Source organism: Zosterops lateralis (genome assembly GCF_965231275.1).
Source record: "Zosterops lateralis genome assembly, chromosome: 33".
Taxonomy (NCBI): Eukaryota; Metazoa; Chordata; class Aves; order Passeriformes; family Zosteropidae; genus Zosterops; species Zosterops lateralis.
Window position 1 is genome coordinate 233,704 of NC_139793.1, and position 23,957 is coordinate 257,660.

Consider the following 23,957-nt stretch of genomic DNA (forward strand, 5'->3'; position numbering starts at 1 on the left):
CTTGCCACACCGGGGACACTCGTAGGGCCTCTCCCCAGTGTGGATGCGCCGGTGCCTGATGAGGTTAGAGTTGTCCTTGAAGCCCTTCCTGCAGTCAGGGCAGCGGAAGGGCCTCTCCTCTCTGTGAATCCGCTGGTGCAGGAGGAGATGGGAACTGGTCTGAAACCTCTTCCCACACTCAGAACACTCATAGGGCCTCTCCCCAGTGTGGCTCATTTGGTGGCTGATCAGTTGGGACCTCTGGTTGAAGCCCTTCCCACATTCCCCACACTTGTGGGGCCTCTCCCCAGTGTGGATGCGCCGGTGGGTGACGAGGTTGGACTTGTGCTTGAAGCCCTTCCTGCAGTCAGGGCAGCGGAAGGGCCTCTCATCAGTGTGAATACGCTGGTGTGAGAGGAGAGCGGAGCTGCTCTGAAACCTCTTCTCACACTGAGGACATTCGTAGGGCCTCTCCCCAGTGTGGATCATTTGGTGTCTGATCAGGTGGTCTCTCCGGCTGAAGCTCTTCCCACACTCTAAGCACCTGTGGGGCTTCTCCCTATCATGAAGCTGCTCATGGACCAGCTCAGAGCCTTGGCTGAAGTTCTGTCCTCCTTCCCGGATCAGGGTGGATCTTTCCACCTCAGAGGACCCTGGGATGGGTTTGGAGCCCCTCCTCCTGAGGGATCTCTGGGGCTTTTCCTCCGCATTGGATTCCTGTGCTGTGGAGGTGCTCAAAACAGCCTCTCCCAAAAGGTTCTGCTGTGGAGAGTTTTCCCTCCTGGTCTCCATCTTCAGCTCCTTGTCTGGGGAAGGAAGGACAAGGAGAGGATGGGATTTTCCTCTGTGCCAGAGGGAAGGGGAAGGACAATCCCCCCAGTCCATCCCCAGCAGGACAGTGTTGGCAGAGGGGTTGTCCTGCAGCCGGGGGCCCTGCTGGGCTGGGAGATGGAGCAGGAGAGAGGGGGAAAGGGGCACTGACTTCCTCCTCACCTGCCTGGTTGTCGTGGGACATCTTCCTCTTCCTTGCAGCCTCCTCCTCCCCTTGGCCAATGTTTTGGAATGGGATGTCCTGATTTGGGGTGAAAACAAGGGATGAGCACGTTGAGTTTAAGGTTTTGCCCAAGTCCATCTCTAGGGGTCACTGCCCATCTGGGGTTCAGAGAAACCTCCCAAACATCAACATTCAGCCCTGAAAATGCCTCCCAGCAGTTCCCTGTCTGGGGTCTCTCCCGTTGGGTGTTCGGGGGTTCCCCCTGTCCCAGCTCCTGGGGGTCACACTTGTATTGGGGGTCCCCCGTCTACTCGGTCCCTGCCGTCCCCAGGCTGATGGGAGTCCCAGGAATATGAGAAGTTCCCCCCTTTTCCATCTCCTCACAGGGATGCTGGAGGTTTTTGGGATCCCAAGGTCCCTTCTCCCCTTATTCTCTGCTTTGGGGTGTAGGGGGTCCAAGGAGTCCCCCCTGCCCCTCTCCAGCCTGTTGAGGGTCCCGCCAATCGCGGCGCTCCCCCCTCTCTGGGCTCCCCACTTTGGGCTCCTGGGGGACACAGGGCTCTGCTCCTCCAGGCTGCCTCTGCCAGCAGCTGCCACTGAGACCCCCCAATGTCCCCACAAGGGGCATTTTCCACTCAGCTTTGGAGTTCTTCATTCTCCAAACATCCCCCCCAAAAAACCCAACCCAGGGAACCCCCAGGATATCTGGGCCCAGCTCCCCCTCCCTGGTCACCTGTGGGATGGGGGGTGATGATCCCATGGGTGGGGGGCTGTGAATTCAGGGAGTGCTCGACCTTGTGGCTTCTTCTCTGTTAAGGGTAGAAGGTTCTTAGCTCAGGAACTGGCTGACCTCATTGAGAGGGCTTTAAACTAGGTTTGAAGGGGGAAGGGGATGCAGCTGGGCTGCCTGGAAGCAGACCCAAGGGTGCTAAGCCTGAGTTAGGGCTGAAATCAGTAGCCCAGCTGAAGGGCATGTACACCAATGCACGTAGCATGGGTAACAAACACAAAGAGCTGGAGGTCATGGGGCAACAGCAAAGCTGTGATGTAGTCACCATCACAGAAACGTAGTGGGATGACTCACGCAGCTGGAGCACTGCACTTCATGGCTACAGGCCCTTCAGAAGAGACAGGAAAGGGAGAAGAGGTGCAGGGGTGGCCCTTTATATTAAGAAGGCTTTTGATGCAATAGGTATTGAAACTAATGAAGATTCAGTTGAATGGCTATGGGTGAGAATTAAGGGGAAAGCCAACAAGGCTGACATCCTACTGGGAGTCTGTTATCATCCACTCAACCAGGAGGAAGAGGTGCACAACTTATTCTATCAGCAGCTGGAGAATGTTTCAGGATCACCAGTCCTTGTTCTTGTAGGTGACTTCAACCTGCCAGACATCTGCTGGGAACTTAAAACAGTAGAAAAGAGACAGTCCAGGAAATTTTTAGAGTGCATGGATGATAACTTTTTGTCACAGCTGGTAGGTGAGCCCACCAGGGAAGGGACTATGTTAGATTTGTTGTTCACAAATAGAGGTGTGCTGGTGGGAGATGTGGTGGTTGGAGGACGACTGGGGCAGAGTGATCATGAAATTACAGAGTTCTCGATATTTAGTGAAATCAGGAGGAACATCAATTGGACTTTTACATTGGACTTCCAGAGGGCAGACTTTGGCCTATTTAGGAGACTTATTCAGAGAGTTCCTTGGGAAGCAGCCCTTAAGAACAAAGGAGTTCAGCAAAGCTGGGTGTTCTTCAAAACAGAGATTTTGAGGGCACAGGAACAGACTGTCCCTGTGTGCCGAAAGATGAGTCAACGAGGCAAATGCCCAGCCTGGATGGGCAAGGAGGTTTTGGATGAACTCAGGAATAAAAAGAGGATGTATCATTTTTGGAAGGAGGGTCAGGTGCCTTGGGAAGTATTTCAGGGGGCTGCTAGAGCATGTAGGAAAAAATTAGGGAGGCCAAAGCTCAGTTTGAACTTAAAAAGGCAACTTCTGTAAAGGACAATACAAAATGTTTCTATAAATACATTAATGGTAAAAGGAAAGGTAAGGCCAACCTTTGCTCTCTGTTGGAAAAGGGAGGGAACTTAGTAACTGCAGATGAGGAGCAGGCAGAAGTGCTTAATGCCTTCTTTGTCTCAGTTTTCAGTGGGAAGACAACTTGCCTTCAAGACAACTGTTCTCTTGGCTTGGTTGATGGTGTCAGGGAGCAGAATGGTGCCCCTGTTATCCAGGAGGAGGCAGTCAGAGAACTGCTGAGGTGCTTGGATACTCATAAATCTATGGGCCCAGATGAGATCCATCCCAGGATGATAAGGGAACTGGCAGATGAGCTTGTGAAGCCACTCTCCATCATTTACCAACAGTCCTGGCTCACTGCTGAGGTTCCAGGTGACTGGAAGCTGCCAATGTGACACCCATTCACAAGAAGGGTGGGAAGGAGGATCCCAGTAATTATAGCCCAGTCAGCCTGATCTCAGTACCTGGTAAAGGTAATGGAGCAGTTTATATTGAGTGTCATCACACAGCACCTACAGGATGGCCAGGGTGTCAGAGCCAGCCAGCACAGGTTTAGGAGGGGTGGGTCGTGTTTGACCAGCCTGGTCTCCTTTGATGACCAGGTGACCTGCCTGGTGGATGCAGGAAGGGCTGTGGATGTCTGTTTGGACTTCAGCAAGGCCTTTGGCACTGTCTCCCACAGCACACTCCTGGATAAGCTGGCAGCCTGGGGCTTGGACAGGAGCATTCTTTGCTGGGTTAGGAACTGGCTGCATGGCCAGGCCCAGAGAGTGGTGGGGAATGGTGCTGCATCCAGCTGGGGACAGTCACCAGAGGTGTTCCTCAGGGGTCTGTGCTGGGGCCAGCTCTGTTCAGTATTTGTATTGAGGACATGGATGAGGGTATTGAGTCTTTCATTAGTAAATTTGTAGATGACACTAAGCTGGGAACATTTGTTGATCTGTTGGCAAGTGGGAGGGCTCTGCAGAGAGACCTGGAATGGTTGGATGGGTGGGCAGAGTGCAACAAGATGGAGATTAAGGAGTCCAAGTGCCAAGTCCTGCACTTTGGCCACAATAACCCCTGCAGTGCTCTAGGCTGGGGATGGTGTGGCTGGACAGTGCCCATGCAGAAAGGGACCTGGGGGTTCTGGTCAGCAGCGGCTGAACATGAGCCTGCAGTGTGCCCAGGTGGCCAAGAGGGCCAATGGCCCCTGGCCTGGATCAGGAATGGTGTGGCCAGCAGGAGCAGGGAGCTCATTCTTCCCCTGGACTCAGCACTGGTGAGGCCACACCTCGAGTGCTGTGTCCAGTTCTGGCCCCTCAGTTTAGGAAGGACCTTGAGACGCTTGAACGTGTCCAGAGGAGGCAACGAGGCTGGTGAGGGGCTTGGAAAACAAGCCCGATGAAGAACGACTGAGGGAGCTGGGGGTGTTTAGCCTGGAGAAAAGGAGACTCAGAGGTGACCTTATCACTCTCTACAACTTCCTGAAGGGGGGTTGCAGACAGCTGGGGGTTGGTCTCTTTGTCCAGGCAGCAACTGACAGAAGGACAGGACACAGTCTTCAGCTGTGACAAGGGAAATATAGGTTGGATAGTAGGAAGAAGTTTTTCACTGAAAGAGTGATTAATACTGGAATAGTCTGCCTGGGGAGGTGGTGGAGTCACCATCCCTGGATGTGTTTAAGAAGAGACTGGATGTGGCACTCGATGCCATGATCCAGTTGAGGTGTCAGGGCTGGGTTGGACTCGATGATCTTGAAGGTCTCTTCCAACCTACACATTCTGTGATTCTGTGATGGGACCCTGACTGGGGTTACTGGGAGCCACCAGAGCCACGCAGGAAACCAGCTGTGCACACACTGGGAGGAACTGGAAAAAACTGGGAATGACAGGATGCATACTGGTGACAACTGGGAGGTACTGGCAGGGACTGGGATAAAACTGGGGGCAACTGAACCATGCTGAGGGAACTGGGAGTGCCTGGCAATGACTACAAGGGCAACTGGGATATACTGGGAGTGCCTGAGATCATGCAGGTTGTGACTGGGACCACACTGGGAGCCACTGGGAATGTGCTGGTGGGAACTGGGACCAATTGTGAGTGACTGGGGCCCTGCTGGGAGAGACTGGCATCATACTGGGAGTGATGGGGGTTTTCTAGGGGTAACTGGGAGAACTGGGAACACAGCAGACGAAAGAAGGAGGAACTGGGAGCAATTGGTACCCTGCTGGGGGCAAATTGTACCATACTGGGGAATAATTTGGAATGACTTGGCTCATACTGGGAGTGCCAAGGAAACTGGAACCACACAGGGGTGTGTGGTTACTAATAAACCTCCTTCCCCCCCAAAAAACAACAACCCAACCCAAACAACTCCCAAACTGGGAGTGCCGGGCAATGACTAAAAGAAGACTACAAAACCTCCTTCTCCCCAAAAAAAAACCCAATAAACAAAACAAAAAACAAAACAAACAAAAAAACCCCAAACCAAACCAAAACAAAAATTCACCAGAAACCAAAACCAAACCAAAACAAAAAAACCTCCAAAAAGAACAACCACAAAAACAAAAAACAAAACAAAACAAAACAAAACAACAAAAAAAAAAAAACAAAAAAAAAAACAAACCAAGAAACCAAACAACCACAGGGAACCAAAAATCCCAAGAAACCAAACAAAAACCACCAAAAAACCAAACCAAAACACTTTAGACTGACACAAGTACTGCTATACAGCATTTACTTCTACTATATATTAACCTTATTCCTCAAAATCATTCCTTTCTTTTCCAAGAAATATCTGTGGGAATAGAAATCTTTCCTTCTCTGTAGGACATTCTGTATTAAGGATCAGGTAATGCGATTAAAGATTTATTGGATTCTTTTTCTCTCAAACATACCAAAGGAGGGAGAAATATGAAAACAAAGCTCTAGTAATGTCATTTTTAATTCTGACACAATTAAGGATTTTTTTTGTTTTTAAATTTACCCCATCCATTCTGAAAAGCACCATTCTCAGGCTAAGCCTAAGGGATCCATCTTTTTTAATTTGCTGCTAATGCTATTTGTACAGCTCCCAGCCCTTGTTATGGCCATGGGGGGCCCAGGGCTGATCCTGGGAGCCGCCACTGCTGGCCCCGGGACCCCCGAACCCCTTTCCCGGCCATCCCGCCCCTCCAGCCCCAGCGCCCCCCAACGGGGTCCCGGCAATCCCAGGGCTCCCCCCCTCTCGGGCTCCCCGCTTTGGGCTCCTGGGGCTCTCCTGTCTCTGGGCTCCCGCTCAGGGGCTCCCCAAAGCCCGGCCCTCTCCCGGGCTCCCCAAACCCGGGGTCCCCCCGGACCCGCCGGGGCTCTGCCCACACCGGGACCCCCCAAAACCACCTCACGGGGACCCCCCCATGTCCCCCCGAGGGAGGGCCATCTGCGCCTCGCCTTTGGAGCCCTGCCAGCTCCAAACATCCCCCCAAAAACCCCAAGCCCAGGGAGCCCAAACCCGGGATATTTGGGGCGAGCTCCCCCTCCCCGGGCACCTGCGGGATGGGGCCGATGGTCCCGGGGCTGCTGCGGCTTCAGGGAGCGCTGGAGCCACCCGCTCCCTCCTCTGCTCTTCTTCCTCCCGCTTCCCGCGGCCGCTCCGCCTCTTCCTCCCTCCCTCCTCCTCCTGCCCCGTTCCCGAACCCCTCGCAGCCCGCGGGACGAGCGGGGATGGAGCCGGGAAAGGTCGGAAGGCAGAGAGGGCCCAGGGGGATGCCAGGACTGGCAGTGACTGGGCTGTGCTGGGAGCACCTCATCACCCCCGTCAGGTGACATTTTATAGGGGACCCCCATTCCAAGCCCCTCTGGGGGATGTTTTGCCCCCCGCCCCCCCGGGGTGGATTTTTGGGATTCTCTCTGCCATGGCCGCTTTAAGAGGCGCCTGTTTTGGATTCCCAGGAAAACTCCCCTTCAAAGGGCAACACCACTCCCGGTGATTCCGACAGCGGAGCCCCGGGGGGGCTGGGGGTCCCAGGGGGGATTTGGGGGAGGGTTTGGGGATCCCGGGAGGGTTTGGGGATCCCAGGGGGGATTTGGGGGTCCCGGGAGGGTTTGGGGGTCCCAGGGAGGATTTGGGGGTCCCGGGAGGGTTTGGGGATCCCGGGAGGGTTTGGGGGTCCCAGGGGGGGATTTGGGGGTCCCAGGGGGGATTTGGGGGTCCCGGGAGGGTTTGGGGGTCCCTGGGCGGGGCCGGTGACAGAGCTGGGACCCCGAGCCGGGTCTGAACCTTCTCACTGTGCCCGGGCAGCGTCAGCGTGTTCAGGGAGATCCTGGGGCCCGGGGGGTCACCCCAAATCCCAGGGGAGCCCAAATGGCCAGGGAGCCCCTGCAGTGCCCCCAGCGCTGGGTCTGCTGCAGGCAGGGGGGCACCAGCACTCGGCCCCCACCCCCCACCATCACAGGGGGGCAGAAACGGGGGAGGGGCACAGACAGGTCGGGAGGACCCCCAAAGTCCTGGGGGAGGGGACACGGGGGGACTCCCAGGAATCCCCGTGGGGGGATGAGGGGGGACCCAGGAGGAGTTTGGGGGGGCCGGGGGGGTCATGGGGGGACCCCCAGGAGTCTTGTGGGGGGTGGGGAGGGCAAAGAACAGGGCGACCCCCAGGATGGGTTTGGGGGGGATCTGGGCTGGAGCTTCCCTGGCAGTGGGATGGGGATGGGATCTGCCCGTGGAATTCCATGGGAATGGGATGGCAGTGAGATCCAGCTACAGAATTCCCATGGGAATGGGACAGCAGTGGGGTCCATCCTTGGAGGTCCCACGGGAATTCCCATGTTCCCAAACTTTGTCCTCCCAAATCCCACATTTCCAAATCCAACATTCCCACGGGAATTCTGCCCTCCCCCCCTTTATGCTCCAGTGCCTCCCGCCCATATCTGACACATTTCCGGAGCCATTCCAGGCAGGAGTGCCCCAGGGCATTTGTCACTTCCTCAGCCTGGATCTCCTCCTCTTCCCGGCGCCTCTTGGTGACCTGGGCAGCGCCGTGGCCACCAGGAATGCCCCGGATCCCCGGGGGCTCGGGGGGAATGCCAGGAGTGGGAGTGACTGGGCTGTACTGGGATCCTACTGGGATCCTGCTGGGAGTGAGCAGGAGCAGCGGGATGGCTCCAGGGCTGGGGCTGGGGGCGCTCCTGGGGGGGCCAGGGGGAGTGGGACCCCCGGCCCCGGGACCCTGACCCGCCATTCCCGGCCCCGGGACCCCCCTGCTCCCCTTATCCTGCACAGGGACCCACTGAATCCCCCATTTCTGAACACCAGCACCCCCTGCTCCCCTTATCCTGCACAGGGACCCCCTGAATCCCCCATTTCTGGACACCAGCACCCCCTGCTCCCCTTATCCTGCACAGGGACCCCCTGAATCCCCCGTTTCTGAACACCAGCACCCCCTGCTCCCCTTTTCCCGGCCATCCCATGGCTCCCAGCCTCCAGACTTCCCCTGTGCTTGACTTTGGGATGGCGTGGAATGCCTTGGACCCCCATTCCTGCCTTTTCCAGCCCCCAGCCCCACCTTTCTTCAAAACCAGAGACCCCCTGAACTTCCCCTTTCCCAAACACTCTGAGTGTCCCCACTCTGGTACCCCCTTTTTGGGAAACCCTGGACTTTCCTTTCTTGGGCTCAAGGACCCCCTGGAGCTCCCTTCTCCATCTCCAAGTCCCTGTTCCCCATTTCCCTGACCCTGAGACCCCCCTGCACCCCCATTCCTGAGAACCCAGGTGCCCTTTTACCCCTTTGCCCTGCCCTGAGACCCCCCTGCACCCCCTGATCCGGCACCAACACAACCTTTTCCCGGCCACCCCGCCTCTCCCAGCCCCCAGACCCCCCTTTTCCTTCTCCCTGGGACCCCTGGGTCCCCATTCCTGCATTTCCCAGCCCCTCCTTTCCTCACAGTGAGGAGCCCTGGCACCCCCTTTGCTGGGCACAGGATTCCCTGGACACCCCATCCCACCTCTCCCAGTCCCTGCACCCCCTTTCCTTGACTCTGAGCCCCTGAACCTCCTTCAGCTGTCCCAGCTCTTCCAGCCCCCCCTTTCCTTGGCCTCTTGACCCCCCTGGATGCCCAAACTCCCACTTTCAGCCCCCCAGCTCCCCCAAATCTCCGTGTCCCCCCAGTTCCCCACTCCCTGCAGTCCCTGGAAGTGGCGCTGTCGGAGCCCGGCCCGGGGGTCCCCCAGTCCTGGATTGTGGGGACGGGGACGGGACCCCCTGTGAGCGCTGGGACAGCGAGTGGGGCCGGATGGAGCCGCAGACACCGGGGATGGCAGCGGGAGCTGGGCTGGGATATTGGGATAGCCAGAGCTGGATATGGGATAGCCAGAGCTGGGATATTGGGATAGCCAGAGCTGGATATGGGATAGCCAGAGCTGGATATGGGATAGCCAGAGCTGGGTATTGGGATAGCCAGAGCTGGATATTGGGATAACCAGAGCTGGATACTGGGATAGCCAGAGCTGGATATTGGGATAACCAGAGCTGGATACTGGGATAGCCAGAGCTGGGATACTGGGATAGCCAGAGCTGGATATTGGGATAGACAGAGCTGGGATATTGGGATAGCCAGAGCTGGGATATTGGGATAGCCAGAGCTGGGAAGCTGGAGGAGGAGGCAAAGAAGTAAAATTTTTAGTTGACACTGGAGCAACAAATTCTGCTTTGAACAAGGCTTTAGTACCTATAGAAGATGATTATGTCACAGTAGTAGAAGCAACTGGCCCATCTGAAAAATCATATTTTTGTAAAACATTAAAATACAAGTTTGAGAAACAGTAGGGCATTCATAGATTACTGTATCTACCAGGAAGGGATTTGCTGGAATTATGATAAGTAAATATTAATTTTTTAATGTTAACATTAAATTTTTGTGGGATAGTCCGACCTGGAATATTGGGATAGTCAGAGACAGGATATTGGGATAGCCAGAGCTGGAATATTGGGATAACCAGACCCAGGACATTGAGATAACCAGGGGATGGAGGGAATGGAGGACTCTGAGGGGCTGCAATGGGATCTCTGGGGATGGGGGGGATCTGTGAGGCTGGAATGGGAATCCAGGGAGCTCCAAGGGGCTCTGTGGGGCTGGGACACGACTCCATGGGTCCCTTCTCTCCTCCTTCCCAGGTCTCCACAGGGTGCAGGTGGTTTCCAGCTATTACCTCCTGTCCAATGGAGAATCCTTGGATCCCACCGGTACGGCTATGACGGGTGGGATTTCATCTCCTTCCAGCTGGGATCCAGGAGCTTTGCAGTGTCCCACGGTGCCACTGGATTACCCAGAGGTGCTGGGAATGCAAAGGGATCCTGGTGGAGCAGATGAAGCATTACCTGCGACACACCTGTATGGAAGGGCCCCCAAAAGACATCAGATATGGTTGGGAGGCTCTGGAGCACAAAGGTGGGTGTGGGAGGGGAAGGGAATTCCCATGGGAATGTGGGATTCAGAAATGGGGAGACCAGGGAATGCAGGAATTCCCATGGAATTTCCATGGCTGGATCTCACTGTCATCCCAGTCAGGTGAGAATTCCATGGATGGATCTCCCCCCAGCCCACTGCCATGGGAATTCCATGGGGAAATGATTTGAATGGATGACCAATGCAATGAGAGCAGTGAGGTGAGGAGCAATCCCTGCTGGGATTCCAGGGGCCATCAATGCCAATGCTGTCCCCAGGCCGGCTCTGCTGTGCCCGTGGCAGCGCCAGGGGAGTGCCCTGTCCCTGCCCTGAGCCCAGCAGGAGCCTTTCCTTGGGTGTTCTCTGCCCTGCCCGGGGCAGGAGGGCACTGCCCCAGCGGCTTTGGTGGCCCCGGGCACCCGGCCGGGCTCCAGCCCCTGCAGGTGGCTCCTTGGGGATGTTCCAGAGCAAAGCTTAAAGCCAACTACAGTTTCTGGAGGGGATTGTCCCCCCTTGGCCTGTGCTGGGAGCCCAAGGGCAGCAGCCCGGGCACAGCAGCCCAAAGTGCTGGAGCTCAGTGTCCCTGGGCCAGGCCGTGCTGATGCCTTGGGAGGCTGACCTGAAACAGACACTGGGCAGAGACAGAGAATAAAGTAGGTATTTATTGAATCCAGGATCCACCCTGGGCAGTACAGGAGCCCCACCAAGGCTGCACCCGGGGTGGACCAAGAACAGGTACAAAAAAATGGCTGCCCAGTCACCAGACCTGACACTTTTATAAGTTTTGGGCCATTTGTATATTGGGTTTAATTGTCCAATTACAGCTCCAGGTTGTGAGGTCTCATCCCTCTTGGTCCTCCCTTCAGTCCACCCTTGTTTATGCTTTTGGGCCTGAAAGGTGTCCTTGGTTCTCTGCAGAAAAAGGATTTGTTTTGTGTCCCTGCTCTGTGCAGAGCTGACTGGCACTGAATATGAGGCTCAGAACTGCATCCCTGGGCAGCACAGAATCTGCAAATATGAAAACTAAACCTTCAGGCACCATTTCCCCCCTTTAGAGGCTTGACAAGGCCTTTTCCTTGTTGAGTGTCTATCCTAAATATTTAGTAATAATAGGTATTCAATCACAAATAAGTAACTAACAATAGTGAACAGCTAGCAGTAATGAACATTTAGCCACAGATAAATATCTAGAAATAAAAAAAAATACTAAACACCAGTAATAAACATCTAACAGTAGCATTGTCTTGTACAGTTAGGTATCATGCAAAGAAGAATGATTATTGTGCACAATTCTTTAAGTACAGAGGAGAAATCATTTAAAGCATGCTTTTGTCTGCATCAGCCTCAGTCTGTGTTTTTACAGTTGTTCCAGGAGCAGGAGCTCTCTTAGCTCTGGAATAGCCAATCCAGGTCCTTTGCTAGCAATGGTGACCGTGGTGAGAGTGGTCAGCAGGACTGGCTTGTAGAGGATCATTGTCCCACCACTGACACAGACCAGTCACCAGGCTGGAATGGATGCACAGCTGTGACCAGTCCTGTGGGGCTGGTCAGCACCAGGTAAGTCTGGAGCTTCTGCAAAGTGCAATCTAAAACCATTAGACTTCTCTATAAATCAAGTTTCTCCTTTAATGGGAATTTCACCAAAAATATCTGGGATCTGATCTGGTCTGCCATATAGTATTTTACAGGGACTGATGTTATCCCTCTTTGCCTGGTAACTCCACAAAATCTATTTGCCAGTAATCTCCAGGAAGATCCCCTGCTTTTGTTACTCCTAATACAACTCTTTTCCTCTTGTCAGGGTTGTTTTTCCAGCAGATTTCACATTTGCTCACTACTGATTGTATCATGTCAGTCATTCCCTTTCCTATTACTACCTTTTTCAGCTGTTTCAGGAGGTTTTCAACACCCAAATGTGTGTTTTCATGTTCTCTTTGAGCCAGCTCTGGCAGGATCAGGGGTGGGACTACAACCTGATTTGTGGTGTAACAGCCCACCCACCTTCTGTCATCTCAGCTTTGAGAAACTTGATTAGTTTGTGCTCTGCCTGGTCATATTTTGGGCTGAACCCTGACAAATTAATCTCTTTCTGTGAAATTACTGGGAGAATACCTTTTTTCTGCAATCCCTCTTGCTGCTTTATCAGCAAAGCAGTTTCCCAGTTCTGGAGTGGTTTTCCCTTTTTGGTGACCTCTACAAGGCATGAAAGCTACTTCTTTGTGGTTTTTAATGTTCTCTGAGAGGGCAAGTACCTGTTCAGCATGTTTGATTTGATTGCCTTGAGTGTTCAGAAGTCCTTTCTCTTTCCAGATGGCTCCATGGGCTGGACAACACTAAATGTATATTTAGAGTCAGTCCAGATATTTATATTTCCCTTTTTCCCTTCCTTCGGTTCTAGGGCTCTGGTTAGTGCAATCATTTCAGCTTTTTGTGCTGACACATCTGCTGGCAGGGCCTTTGCCTCCATCACCTTATCCTGCCTGGTTACTGCATAACCCCTCATCCTTTGGCTGTTTTTCATAAAGCTGCTCTCATCTGTAAAAGGCTCCCAATCTGGATTTTCCAGGGCACATCTCTCAGGTCCCATTGACTGGAATAGACTTCCCCAATTGTCTGTAAACAGTTATGTTGAGGCTCCTTGTCAATGAAGGTGGAGGACAAAACCATGGCAGGGCCAACAACAGAAGTTGTTTTCAGGGTAACATCATCCTGCTCTAATAACAGGGCTTGATGTTTAAGCATCGGGTTCCCAGGTAGCCAGTGCCCCCCTTTTGTTCCAGTGCAGCTGGAACAGGGCATGGGGTACAGACACTGCAGTGTGTCGCCCAGGGAGGAGTTTTTGGGCTTCCTGCATCAGGAGGAGTGTGGCTGCCACAGCCCTCAGGCATCCTGGGCAGCCCTGGGGAACATTGTCTGTCTGTCTGGAAAAGTGGCCACAGCCCTCCGTGGACTCCCGAGGCTGTGCTGGTGCCCCCAGAGCCAGATTCCGTCTGTGGGCTGTGAAAAGTTCCAAAGGCTCAGTTAAGTCTGGCAGTGCCAGTGCTGGGGCTGGCCCTAGAGAGTGTTTCAGCTGTTGAAATGCTGCTCTGGTGTTCTCAGTCCACAGGATAATTCTTTTCTCGGCTGCTTTTCCTGCCCCATGTTGGGGTTTTTCCAGCAGTCCATAATTAGCCCTCCACAAAGGACACCACCCCCCCATTCCCAGGAAAGCTGCCTCTCTCTCCCAGTGTGGGGCTCTGGGAGTCCACAGGTGGCTTCTTTCCCTTCTTTGCTCAGCTGCCCGTGTCCACGGGAGATCTCCAGGCCCCAGTAAACTCCTGCTTCCTTGGCCCTCTGTGCTTTGTCTTTAGAAACTTTGGACTCACTCCCTCCCAAAAAGTGTAATAAACTCAGGGTAAGTCGTGTGCAACCATCTCTAGTTTTGGCTGCACTCAGGATGTCATCTGCGTATTGAAGAATAATTCCTTCTGGTTCTTGTTTTTTCCAGTCTTTTAATTCCTTTATTAGCTGGTTTCTAAATATTGTGGGGCTGTTCTTGTAATCTTGTGATAAAACTGTCCATGTGAGCTGAGTTTTCCTCCCTGTCTCAGGATTTTCCCACTCAAAGGCAAAGAGCTCCTGGCTGTTTTCATGCCCAGGAATGCAGGAAAAGGCACCTACAGCAGTAAACCCCCCTAATTCGTCTGTCAGTGTGGTCAGAAGGGTGTAGGGATTGGCCACTATTGGGTTTATGTCCTCGGTATTTTGTTAATTGCTCTTCAATCTTGTACTAATGGATAACTCTCCCCATCTGCTTTCTCAATGGCTGAAATTGGGCTGTTGGATTTGGGCTCCCATTGCACTAACAGACCGTGCTGCAGGAATTTTTGAGTTGCAGGTGCCAATCCCTTCCAGTTCTCTGATTTCCAAGGGAATTGTTTTTGCCTTCCCTTTGCTGTGGCTCCTGGTTTGAGTGCAATCCTCACTGGTTCTGCTGCCTTGGATCTTCCTGGGACACCCCTGGCCCCCACTATTGGATTGGCCACATTTTCCACTTGGGCAGGGATTGCATCCAATTTTTCCTGTATAAAACGTGCAGCGACTTGGGGAAATTTAGATTCAGGAATTCCTTGTGGACCCTTTCCCCTTTTAAATTTAATTTCTGCTCCCAATTTCTGCAGCAAGTCCCTCCCCAGCAGCGGTTCAGGGGAGTTGGGCATAAAAAGGATGGATGTGGGACGGGTGGGGTTAAAGCGGTTCCTGTGCTTAGGAAAGGGAGCTCCAAGGGTCCCCGGTGTCCCCACTCCCATCCAAAGGTGGGAAAACCCGGGATGGTTGGGAATGGGGGTCCCGGGTGTCCCCGGTGCTGAGGAAAGGAGGGGCCCAGGGGGTCCCGGGCAAGGCAGGAATAGGGGCCCAGGGGGTCTGTGGGCCAAGGCCAAGGGGGTTCTGGGGGCAGGGAGAGGCGGGATGTCCGGGAAAGGGGCGCAGGGCTGTCGGTGCCAGGTCAGGGGGTGCAGGGGGAACCCATGGCCGGGAATGGGGGTCCGGGGCTCCCCGGGCCGACGGGAACAGGGGATGCCGGGGCTGGGAGAGGAGGATCCCTAGGTAAGGGGCTGCGGGGCAGGGTCGAGGCAGGATAAGGGGGCGCGGGGGGTCCCGGGACCGGGGAAGGAGCTGCGGGGGGGTCCCGGTGCCCGGGAATGGGGATTCCAGGGGCTCCCGGTGGGGCTCCCCAAAGCCCCTCCCAGGGGGGAGCAGGAGCCAGCTCAGGAGCTGTGGGGAGAGAAAAGGGGCCGAGCCCGGCACGGGGGGACACGGGGGAGTCCCGGGCGCTCCGAGGGGGGGACACGAGCCCCGGGGACCCCCCCTCACCTTCTCCCGCAGGGGAGGCCAAGCCCCAGCTCCAGCAGACGGAGCCAAGACGGAGCCCCCGAGCCCCAGAGCACACTGGGACCCAGCAGGACCAGAACTGGGGAACAGGGATCAGAGTAGGACCAACTGGGATATACTGGGATTAGACTGAGAGTGACTGGGATCATACTGGTGGAAACTGGAACCTCACTGGGACAAATGGATGTGGCTGGGAATGACCATAAGTGTGCTGAGGGCAACTGGGATATACTGGGAGTGTCTGTGACCATACTGAGAGTGACTGGGAACACATTGAGAGGGACTGGGGGTAACTGGGTCTGCACTGGGGGAACTGGGATCCATGGATGCTCCATTGGACAGGAGGTCCCAGCTGGAAACCACCTGCACCCTGTGGAGACCTGGGAACGAGGAGAGAAGGGACCCATGGAGTCGTGTCCCAGCCCTGTTGGAAAGCAGATAGAAATCTCCCAGGACACCGTGCACACAGGCTTAGAGGCAGAAAAGAATGCAGGGGCTGGTTTGAAACCCTTGGGGAAACTGAGATCCATAAAGTCACACAGACATGAAGTGGGAATGTGAGTTTTAGTTTTAGGTGAGTAAAAATACGCCTTAAGTGCCTTAAGCAAATAGAGACTGTATTAATTGATAGAAAAGCCCTAAAGTCCAGTTTAAAGTTCAGCAGCATTACCTTGTACAAAGTTAACTGAGTCCTAGATATAATATAAACATACCAGAGCATTGCTGACATTGCCAGACAGGATAGACAGGCTGTAGGCACAGGCCTTGTGTAAGAAATGATTACCATTGTCACACAACTGTGTTAGACTAGGAGAGGTGCAAAAAGACAGGAACAGCATCGTGTTTGTGGCTGGTTGGATGATTTAGGAATAGAATTCATTGTATCAGGGCTGCTGCTGCTGCTTCTGCTTGGGCCATGGGGACTCTGTGCTGGAAGGCATTTTGCATGATGGCCCGGACTGTAACAGCCTGACCTTGGTGAGGCTGATCCAGCCATGCCAGAAACTACTTTTCCAAGCAGCAGCACCTCTCTTGTTCCTGGGCTGGCCGCTCCAACTTGCCAGCTGTCCATCAGCAATGTGCCCGCTGCTCCTGCCTGCTGCCAGTCCTTCCCTGGCAGTGACAGCAGGAGCTGCTCCTGCCGCCGGCAGCTCCTGTGCCTGGAGTCCCTTCCCGTGCTGGCAGCACCAGCTGCCTCTTGCCTTCAGCCCAATGCCTGCCTGCACCTCGGCCTGCCTTGGCCAGCTCTCTTTTCCCAAGCCTTTGACTCCCAGGCATCTGCCTTCTGGTTTGACCTAAGAGTTGAATCATGAAGATTGTGGTGCTTTCTTGTCCACAATGTCCTGTTAAGGCCCAGAACACACTGTTCTTACAGCTGGGATTGTGGCTGTTCCTACACCATTTATTCCACACTGCAGGACTAAAGAAAATCTCTCCTTTTCCTTACTAAGCTGAAGCTACAGCTTAGTGCAAGTATGAGTTAAAAGAGAATGAATGCCATAATCCTCCTTTTCTTTTTCAGTCACTAGTGGATATCTCCCTGAAGGATACAGAACAACTCAAAAATGTTGTGCATACAATGAAGAAGAAAAAGCAAGACAAAATTCCCTCTGGATGATGAGGTAAGAAAACCTGTTTTAATCCGTGCAACTGTTTCTCACACGTCTACTTAAACTGACAAGAAATTAAGGTGGTTTTCTCTACACTGAGGCAGTTTTGCAATGAAGCAGCAGCGTGTCATGATGCTAAATAAGAATCTGGCATTACCTCTAATGGTCACTGCTACAAAGTGTATCAGTGCACAGCAAGGCAGACTGGGTTATCACAGTTATTCCTCCCCTCCCGGCCCCTCCCCTCCATCAGCCTGAGTGCAAGTGGGGCATGTTCTGGGCATGGCTGGAGAATTCCATGGACAAAATCCTCCCCCATCATCACCTTTACATCTGCTCATTGCTCTGGGCAGCACAAATCTACACTTCTTTTAGTGGAAATATTGAATTGATGGCAGATCATGACATCTGCAATACTAATGTACAAATTCAGAAAAATCAACTTTGGTTTAAAAATAAAATTTATTTTAAATTGCTACAGCTGCACTGCCAGTAGAGAAATATACAAATATCAATTAAAGCTTTGAAATCTAGTTTATTGTTTCAATTGTGTTATGTAAATAGATACAAATATAAACTTGTTAAAAAACCTAATTTCTTGCAGCCCTCTAAAACAACTCACTACACACAAGTATCAATTGAAGTTTAACAATTCAATTCATTATATATTACTACAACTATACAGCCCATATACAAGTACAAAAATATCAGTATCCCTCTCTCAAGAATCCCAGACCCAGTACTAAAGAAATAGAATTCTAGAACCAGACAGCTCAATACATATTAAATCCCTATAAATACATAAACATACAATATACAGATGTAAATCGGTAATTCATATTTTGTAGGACATAAAGCAAGCCATATATAAATATACACATAACAAACCTATCCATAAGTACAAATATCAATATTCCAATATAAGAATTCTTACAACCCCATCAACAAAACTCTACAGCCATACATCTGAACAAGTATGTCAGTATAAATACAGATGTCAGCACATCAATATACATGCATCAAGAGAACAATAGACATACATATATACCTGTACAAATATCAGTCTACATCAGGCTATAGAAATAACCATCAACTTCTAACACTCAGTCCCACTGTGACCATCTCTAACTTCAAGTCCACCAGCAGGAATTGCAGCTGCCCAAGTCCCCGGGCTCTCCCTGGGTCTCTTCCTCCCGTGCAGAGCAGCTCTCCTGGACAGGGACAGCAGATGGGACCCGTGGGGAGCAAAGGGAACACTGAGTCAGGATGGGGCCGTTTCCCTTGGCAGCAGCTGCCCTTCAGTCAGGGCAGGGCAAATGGCAGCGCCTCCCCAGGAGGGTGAGAAAGAACAAGTTTGTGCAAAGGCCAGGGCCAAAGGCCAGGCCCCCTCAGCCCCAGGCTGCCTGAGCAGCCCTGTGGCCTCACCCGGGCTCTGGGCTGGCAGCAGCAGCTCCCTGGGCACTGCTGGAGCTGGTGGCCTTCAGCTTCTCCCTGCTGCCTCCTGTCAGTGCCCGCCTGTGCTCAAGGTCTGCAGGGCAGCTGTGGCCAAAGTGGAGCCTCTGCAATTGGTTCCAAGGGCTGGCAGAGCTGCAGGCGCGGAGCCCTGTGTGCTCCCTGCTGGCCCCTCCATCCCCTGAGCCCCAGCGTGCCCTGGGCAAAGCCCCGGCCCCCTTCAGTTTCTTCAGCCCCTCACAGTCCTCTCAGCCCACTCCATCCCTTGGGAGCCATCCCGGGGCCTTGGAGCCGCCAGCGCCCTCAGCCTGTGCCACTTCCCTGTGCCCTGAGTGCCCCCGTGGCCCTCTGCTCCCCCAGAGCCCTCAGTGCCCCCAGCAGCTCAAGGGCACCGTCCCTGCAGCGTCAGCGCCTCCTCAGCCCCCTGTGTCTCCCTGTCCTTCAGCAGCTCCTCAGGGGACAGTGCCTGGGGCCACTGGCAGCTCCCAGCGCTCCAGGGACACCCGGGGCTGGAACTGCTGCTCCGCCCGGCCCGGCCGCCAGCTGGGACCCAGCACAGACACAGGGGACACAGGGGGCACAGGGGGAAAAACAAGAGCTGAAAAAGGCAGCCCAGGGGGGACAGAGGGAAAAATGCAGCCTGGGCCTACACAAACATCACTCCATCCACCTGCACCAATTCACAGACCAGCACAGAGCCTTTGCTTTGTGATGTCAGGGCACGGTTGCCACGTGCTCGTGGTGACATCACAAGGTTGCCTTGGAGCACAGGAGGCCTCAGGGGTCTCAGAGCGGCTTTCGGGTTTGCTCAGTGCAGGAGCGTCCTGCTGTACTCAAGGATTTTGTTAGTGGACAGTGTTCACTAACAGGAGACTTTTTTTTTCTTCTTTTCAAGCAGATCGAAAACTTGCACAGCAGTTCCCAAAATGATTGGGCAACTCGCTGCTGCAGTTTTCACTGCTTATAAAATAGGTTATTCAACCTATTTTCTTACTAACCTGGCAGGTAAGTAGAGGTTTTCCCTGGGTGTCACCTAACCTGGCTTTTGTGTCTTCCTGCTCTTTCTTAGTAACTGAGTTGATTTGGAAACAGAAAGACCATTTGGATGCCACTTGGGTAAAGCTCCTCCTGCCAACACGTTCAGCTCCAAAGGGGGTGTCTGTGGCCAGGGCTGTGCGGGCAGCATTTGCAAGGGAACCTGCAGGGGTTGTGTTCCCTCCATGGGACAGTCTGTGGCAGCAGAGTCTGTGACTTCCTCCCTTTGCTGGGCCAAGCAGCACAACTTTGAAAATGGGGGCTGGGAGACCTTCTAAAAATGCTCTGGTTGTTTGCAGTTTCCTCAAAGAATCTGTTTCATTTTCCCTTGCCCACTGCAGGTCACCTGAGCCGGGTGTTCAGAGGGGCCGATCCGGAGGTGAGTGAGAAAGGAACGTTTGATGTTCCTGGTGTTTAAGAATTGAGCAGCAAGCTGTGAGCTTGGCCTGGGGCAGTAGAGAGTAGAGGGCCAGCTGAGTAGGCTGCAAGAAAATCCATTTCCATGTCTGCAGCAGCAAGAGCAAAGGCATCACTGGCTATTTCCTAATTGTGCATTGCAGAGCCTTAAAAGAACTAAAAGCTCAGTTTTGCAGAGAGAATGTTGCCTGCCCAGAGTAGCCAGGGGGGATTATCTAATTCAGAGCAATTTGCAGTCCAGTTGAATCAGCCCATTTGAATTTAGTCTGATGATTTGTGTTTAGTAGAGCTGGCTCTAGAGCTGAACAGAAAGAAGGTTATAAATGAGAGGTAATGGCCTGTGTCTCACACTCCTGTCTGTCCACAGAGCACAGAACCAAGGGAAGATTCTCCTCTGGCTCCGTGTGCTCCTGGAGAAGAGGCCAGAGAGGAGCCAAGTGACCACCAGGCTCCAGCTGTGGTCACACCACAACCACAGCTTTTCCAGACAGTAAGTGCCAGTTCTGGATGGTGCTGTCTTTTGTGCAAGGCAGAGCTGCAAGTTTCTGAGCAGCCAGCTCTTGCTGTTGGTGGCTGAGGATGCTGAGTGCTGGAGTCCTGCCAGGAGACAGCCATTCCCCTCAGCCAGTGACCCTGGAAAATGGGCTTTGAGCTGTCCTGTTTAGGCCCCAGCTTGCTGGGATTCTGACAGGGGCAGCATCTCACAGTCACTTGCTTTGCATTTGTGTCTACAGAACATGGAGGCAGAGGCACAAGCAGAGCTGTCTGTGTTCCCCAGTGACATCATGGGAGTGAAGACAAGGAACACAGAAGAGATCAGGACACTTCAATACCACTGGAACATCTATAGACTGAGGCACAATCTCCAAAACCAGGTGAGTGGAGGAGTGGCAGCCACTCCACTCATGGAACTGTCTCCTTGTTCTTCGCAGACCTTTGGTGAAGAGCTGCAGGCAGACCTGCCGAAAAGCCCGGCTAGGATCAGGATGATGGACATGAGGCTGGAGGAAGAAATGGATATTCCAAGAGGAAGAAAAGAGAGCATACATCTCCCTGAGGAGCAAGAGGCTCTAGAGGAACCAGTGAGTGAAAGAGCCATAGCCACTGCAGTCACCAACCTGGTGCTTTCTGCCCTTCTTGCCTTTCCCCAGCAGAGCAGCAGGGGGTGGGGTGATGCCTCTGAGTGCCCTCCTGCTCCAGTGTCTGTCACAGCCACTCTGAAGGACACTCCCTGCTGGGCTGAATCTCATCTGCTGCCCTGGACAGGGGACTAGTGCTTTGGCCTTTTGGCCAGCAGTCATGGGAAGGCATTCCTGCTGGCCTCTTCCTGCTCTCCTTGTTTCTTGAGGGGTTCTTGCAGGTGAACACGGTGACCCAGCTGGATCTTGAAAGAAGCTGTCTGTATCCCTTGTGAATCTGGTCTCTCCCTTTCCTCACAGTCCATGACTCTTGGCTGACAGGGACAAGCTGCACTCTCTGACTGCTTTGTTCTCTTTGACTCCAGGTGGGAGTGTTGACATCTCGCCTGGCAGCCTGCAGAGATTTCCATCCAGGGACTGGCAGCGAGGAGCCCCGAGATTCCTGCGAGGACCAGAAACTGTCCCAGGCAGAAGCGCTGCCAGTTGGACATGTTCTGAATATGGTGAAACGAAAGAGGACTCCATGGGAGGAGGTAGAACATCTGAACAAGGAGCTGCAAGTGTGTCTGCAGCCCTTAGAGGGGGAAAAGAGTTCTTTTGGAGAAATGGAATGGTCTTTTTGGCAGTCATCCTTCAGAAAATCCATGCAAATGGATTTTGGAGAAAATGGAAAATGAATCTGGCCATGAACTTGAGTAAAACCAGCCTTTGGGATTGTCCCATCCAGTTAGAGAAGTGAAGATCAGAAAAAACCCATGGCAGAGCCCTGCATGTGGCTGACAGCCCCTCCCTAAGGGCTTGCATTTGAAATGGGATCTGGGGCTAATCTCTGCCAGCCACTTTTCTGACACAAACTCCTTTGTTGTCTCAGATCTCCACAGGCTCTTCTGTTGAACCTGCAGCAGCAGCAGCAGCAGCAGTGTCACCTAAAGGAGCCTTTACTGCCCCAGCTCAGAAGTGGAGCCCGGGCAGTTGGTTCATCTCCAGCAGTGACACAGCTGCTGCTCAGCAACAGGAGGTGGAGGATGACTCTCTGGAGCTCCTGAGTACGTCTGGTGTCTTTCTTCTCTGAGGGACAGTGCACTGTGTGCATGTGTCAGCACAGCTGCACCAAATGATCCTCCTCACTGTGGTGTCCCAGGGGCATTTAGGGCTCCCCACAGGAAATGCTGTGCTCCAAGGCAGCAAGAGAGTGCTCTGGGTGTTCCTGCTGCCTCTGAGGGCAGCTTGGACATGCTGGGGTTTGCCTGAGCTTCCCTGTCTGCTGAAGGCAGAAGCAGGGCTTGTTCTTGCATCAGCAGAAGGCTGTGATCTAGGAAATGATGTGGGCAAGTCCTGTGTGCTAGTGGCCAAACTGGATAGAGTGGTTAGCTTCCTAAATTCTCCTTAGACTCCTGACTTCTCACCCATCACCAGGGCAAAAAACTTGACAGAATTTCTTTGGTTTTGGCGTTTTGTTTCTTGGTTGTGGTTTTGGTTTTAGTTTAGGGTTTTTTCTGGATATTTTTGGGTAGAGATTTTTCTCCATCCTGAAGCAGCTCTTCTCCCCCATGTGTCTTACTGGTGTCATTTTTATGACTGTTCTTATTACCACTACTACATTTACAGGGGTTTTTTTTGATAATATTTTATATTCGTTAGTGAGAACTCATTTGAAAGAACATCAGGTGACACAGAAACAGAGAGCCAGAGGTGTTCTTTTTGTGCCCACAATGAAAAGACAGATAATTTTATCACAATCTGTATTTAATATCCTAGTTTTGTTCTTAGAAAGATGTGTCCAAGAAACACATCCCTGGGGCTTGATCAGATCAAAGTGCACTGTAGGCATTTCTCAGGAGCAAGCCTCCAGCCCCTCTGCTGTATATTCCTCAGATCCATGGCACTTTTCCATCCCTGATTCCCAGTCATTCCCATGACTGTTAGAATGCTGCCCATTGACCCAAGCCCCACTCAGATCAGTCTCAAGGAACACACATCAAGTTCCCTGTGATTCTGCAGCACAAGTCATTGAATCTGCTTCTTGCCCAGAAGAGCTGCCAGTGCTGTGCTCTCAGATAAGACCTGTGGGGGCTGAGAACAGAGCCCAGTTGACTCTGTGTCTCCCATCCCCTGTTGGCACAAAAAGGGCCTTGATGTGCACCTGGGTGTGTCTGAGCTCAGAGCCAATCCTGCTGTGTCCTGCATGGGGTCCCCGGCTTGGAAGGGGCTGGGTGTGGCCGTGCCTTCTTGCCATGGCTTGTCAGGGCTGGTGCTGGGGCTTTGGCAGCTTTGTTGTGGTGGCTGCCCTGGCCCTGAGGGCCGGTGTGTGTGCAGAGGCTGGAGCCTTGCTGAGCTGGGAGAGTCCCGCTGCTGCCCAGCCGCTGCAGCGCGGAGCTGCCCCGAGGCAGCAGCCCCTGCTCTGGGCCGGCTCCTGCATGGCCTGGGCTGGGCTCAGCCAGGGGCAGCATCTCCTCTGGGCAGCTGTCCGTGTCCCGCCGGCCCCTGAGGAGGGAGCACTGCTGTCCTTGCTGCCCTTGCCTGCTGCGGGAAGATGGGCACGTGTGCGGGGCTGAGAGGGCCAGTGCAATGGCAGGGACTGATCCCTGCTCTCAGGGGGAGGAGGAGCACTGTGCTTCTCCACCTGGGCCACGGCCAAGGGCGTCTTCCAGCTCAGCCTGTTCATCATGGCTCAGGCTCCTGCTGCTGCTGGAGGCCCCCTTGGCATTGCTTACAGCATCAGCTGCTTTGCTTTACAAAGGGAAAGGCATTCTCTTGGCCAACTGCTGCAAGGTGGAGAAGGTGCCCTCCTCTCCTGGGAATGCATCTCCCTCTGCTTTGTTTTCTGTCAAGAGATCTCTTCAAAGGCCTGTGGAAAATCAGGCTCTGTGCTGGCCTGCTTGTACTGCAGAGCTGCCTGTCTTGTTGCAGTTGTTGGTGTTCCCCAGCTGAGCACAAAGGACTAGGAAGGCCAGACTGTACAGCCCCAGTGGGGCTGCCTTTTGTATCTCTTGGATGGTGGGATCTCTGCTTTCAAGTGAGCATCTTGCATTTTGT

General features: G+C 53.3%; 2 protein-coding genes and 1 long non-coding RNA gene across 3 annotated transcripts in view; 2 read left to right on the forward strand and 1 right to left on the reverse strand.

The window, feature by feature from the left end:
- LOC310921320 (uncharacterized protein) overlaps positions 1–23,957 on the forward strand; it is a gene marked incomplete at its 3' end in the record, with an annotated part of 43,957 nt that overhangs the window by 19,979 nt on the left and 21 nt on the right. The window contains exons 2-4 of the mRNA XM_083881441.1: positions 20,150–20,272; positions 20,517–20,864; positions 21,287–21,481. Coding sequence (XP_083737567.1) covers positions 20,520–20,864; positions 21,287–21,481 — 540 coding nt within the window. The 5' untranslated portion in view covers positions 20,150–20,272; positions 20,517–20,519. The remainder of the gene's footprint in view (positions 1–20,149; positions 20,273–20,516; positions 20,865–21,286; positions 21,482–23,957) is intronic.
- LOC310921160 (serine/threonine-protein kinase pak-1-like) overlaps positions 1–23,957 on the forward strand; it is a gene marked incomplete at its 3' end in the record, with an annotated part of 44,042 nt that overhangs the window by 15,075 nt on the left and 5,010 nt on the right. The gene's annotated exons all lie outside the window — the stretch shown is intronic.
- On the reverse strand, positions 616–6,587 carry LOC310921266. Its single transcript, XR_014592100.1, has 3 exons — positions 6,502–6,587; positions 973–1,051; positions 616–785 (listed from the first exon to the last, which is right to left on the reverse strand). It is a non-coding gene; the product is annotated as an uncharacterized lncRNA (long non-coding RNA).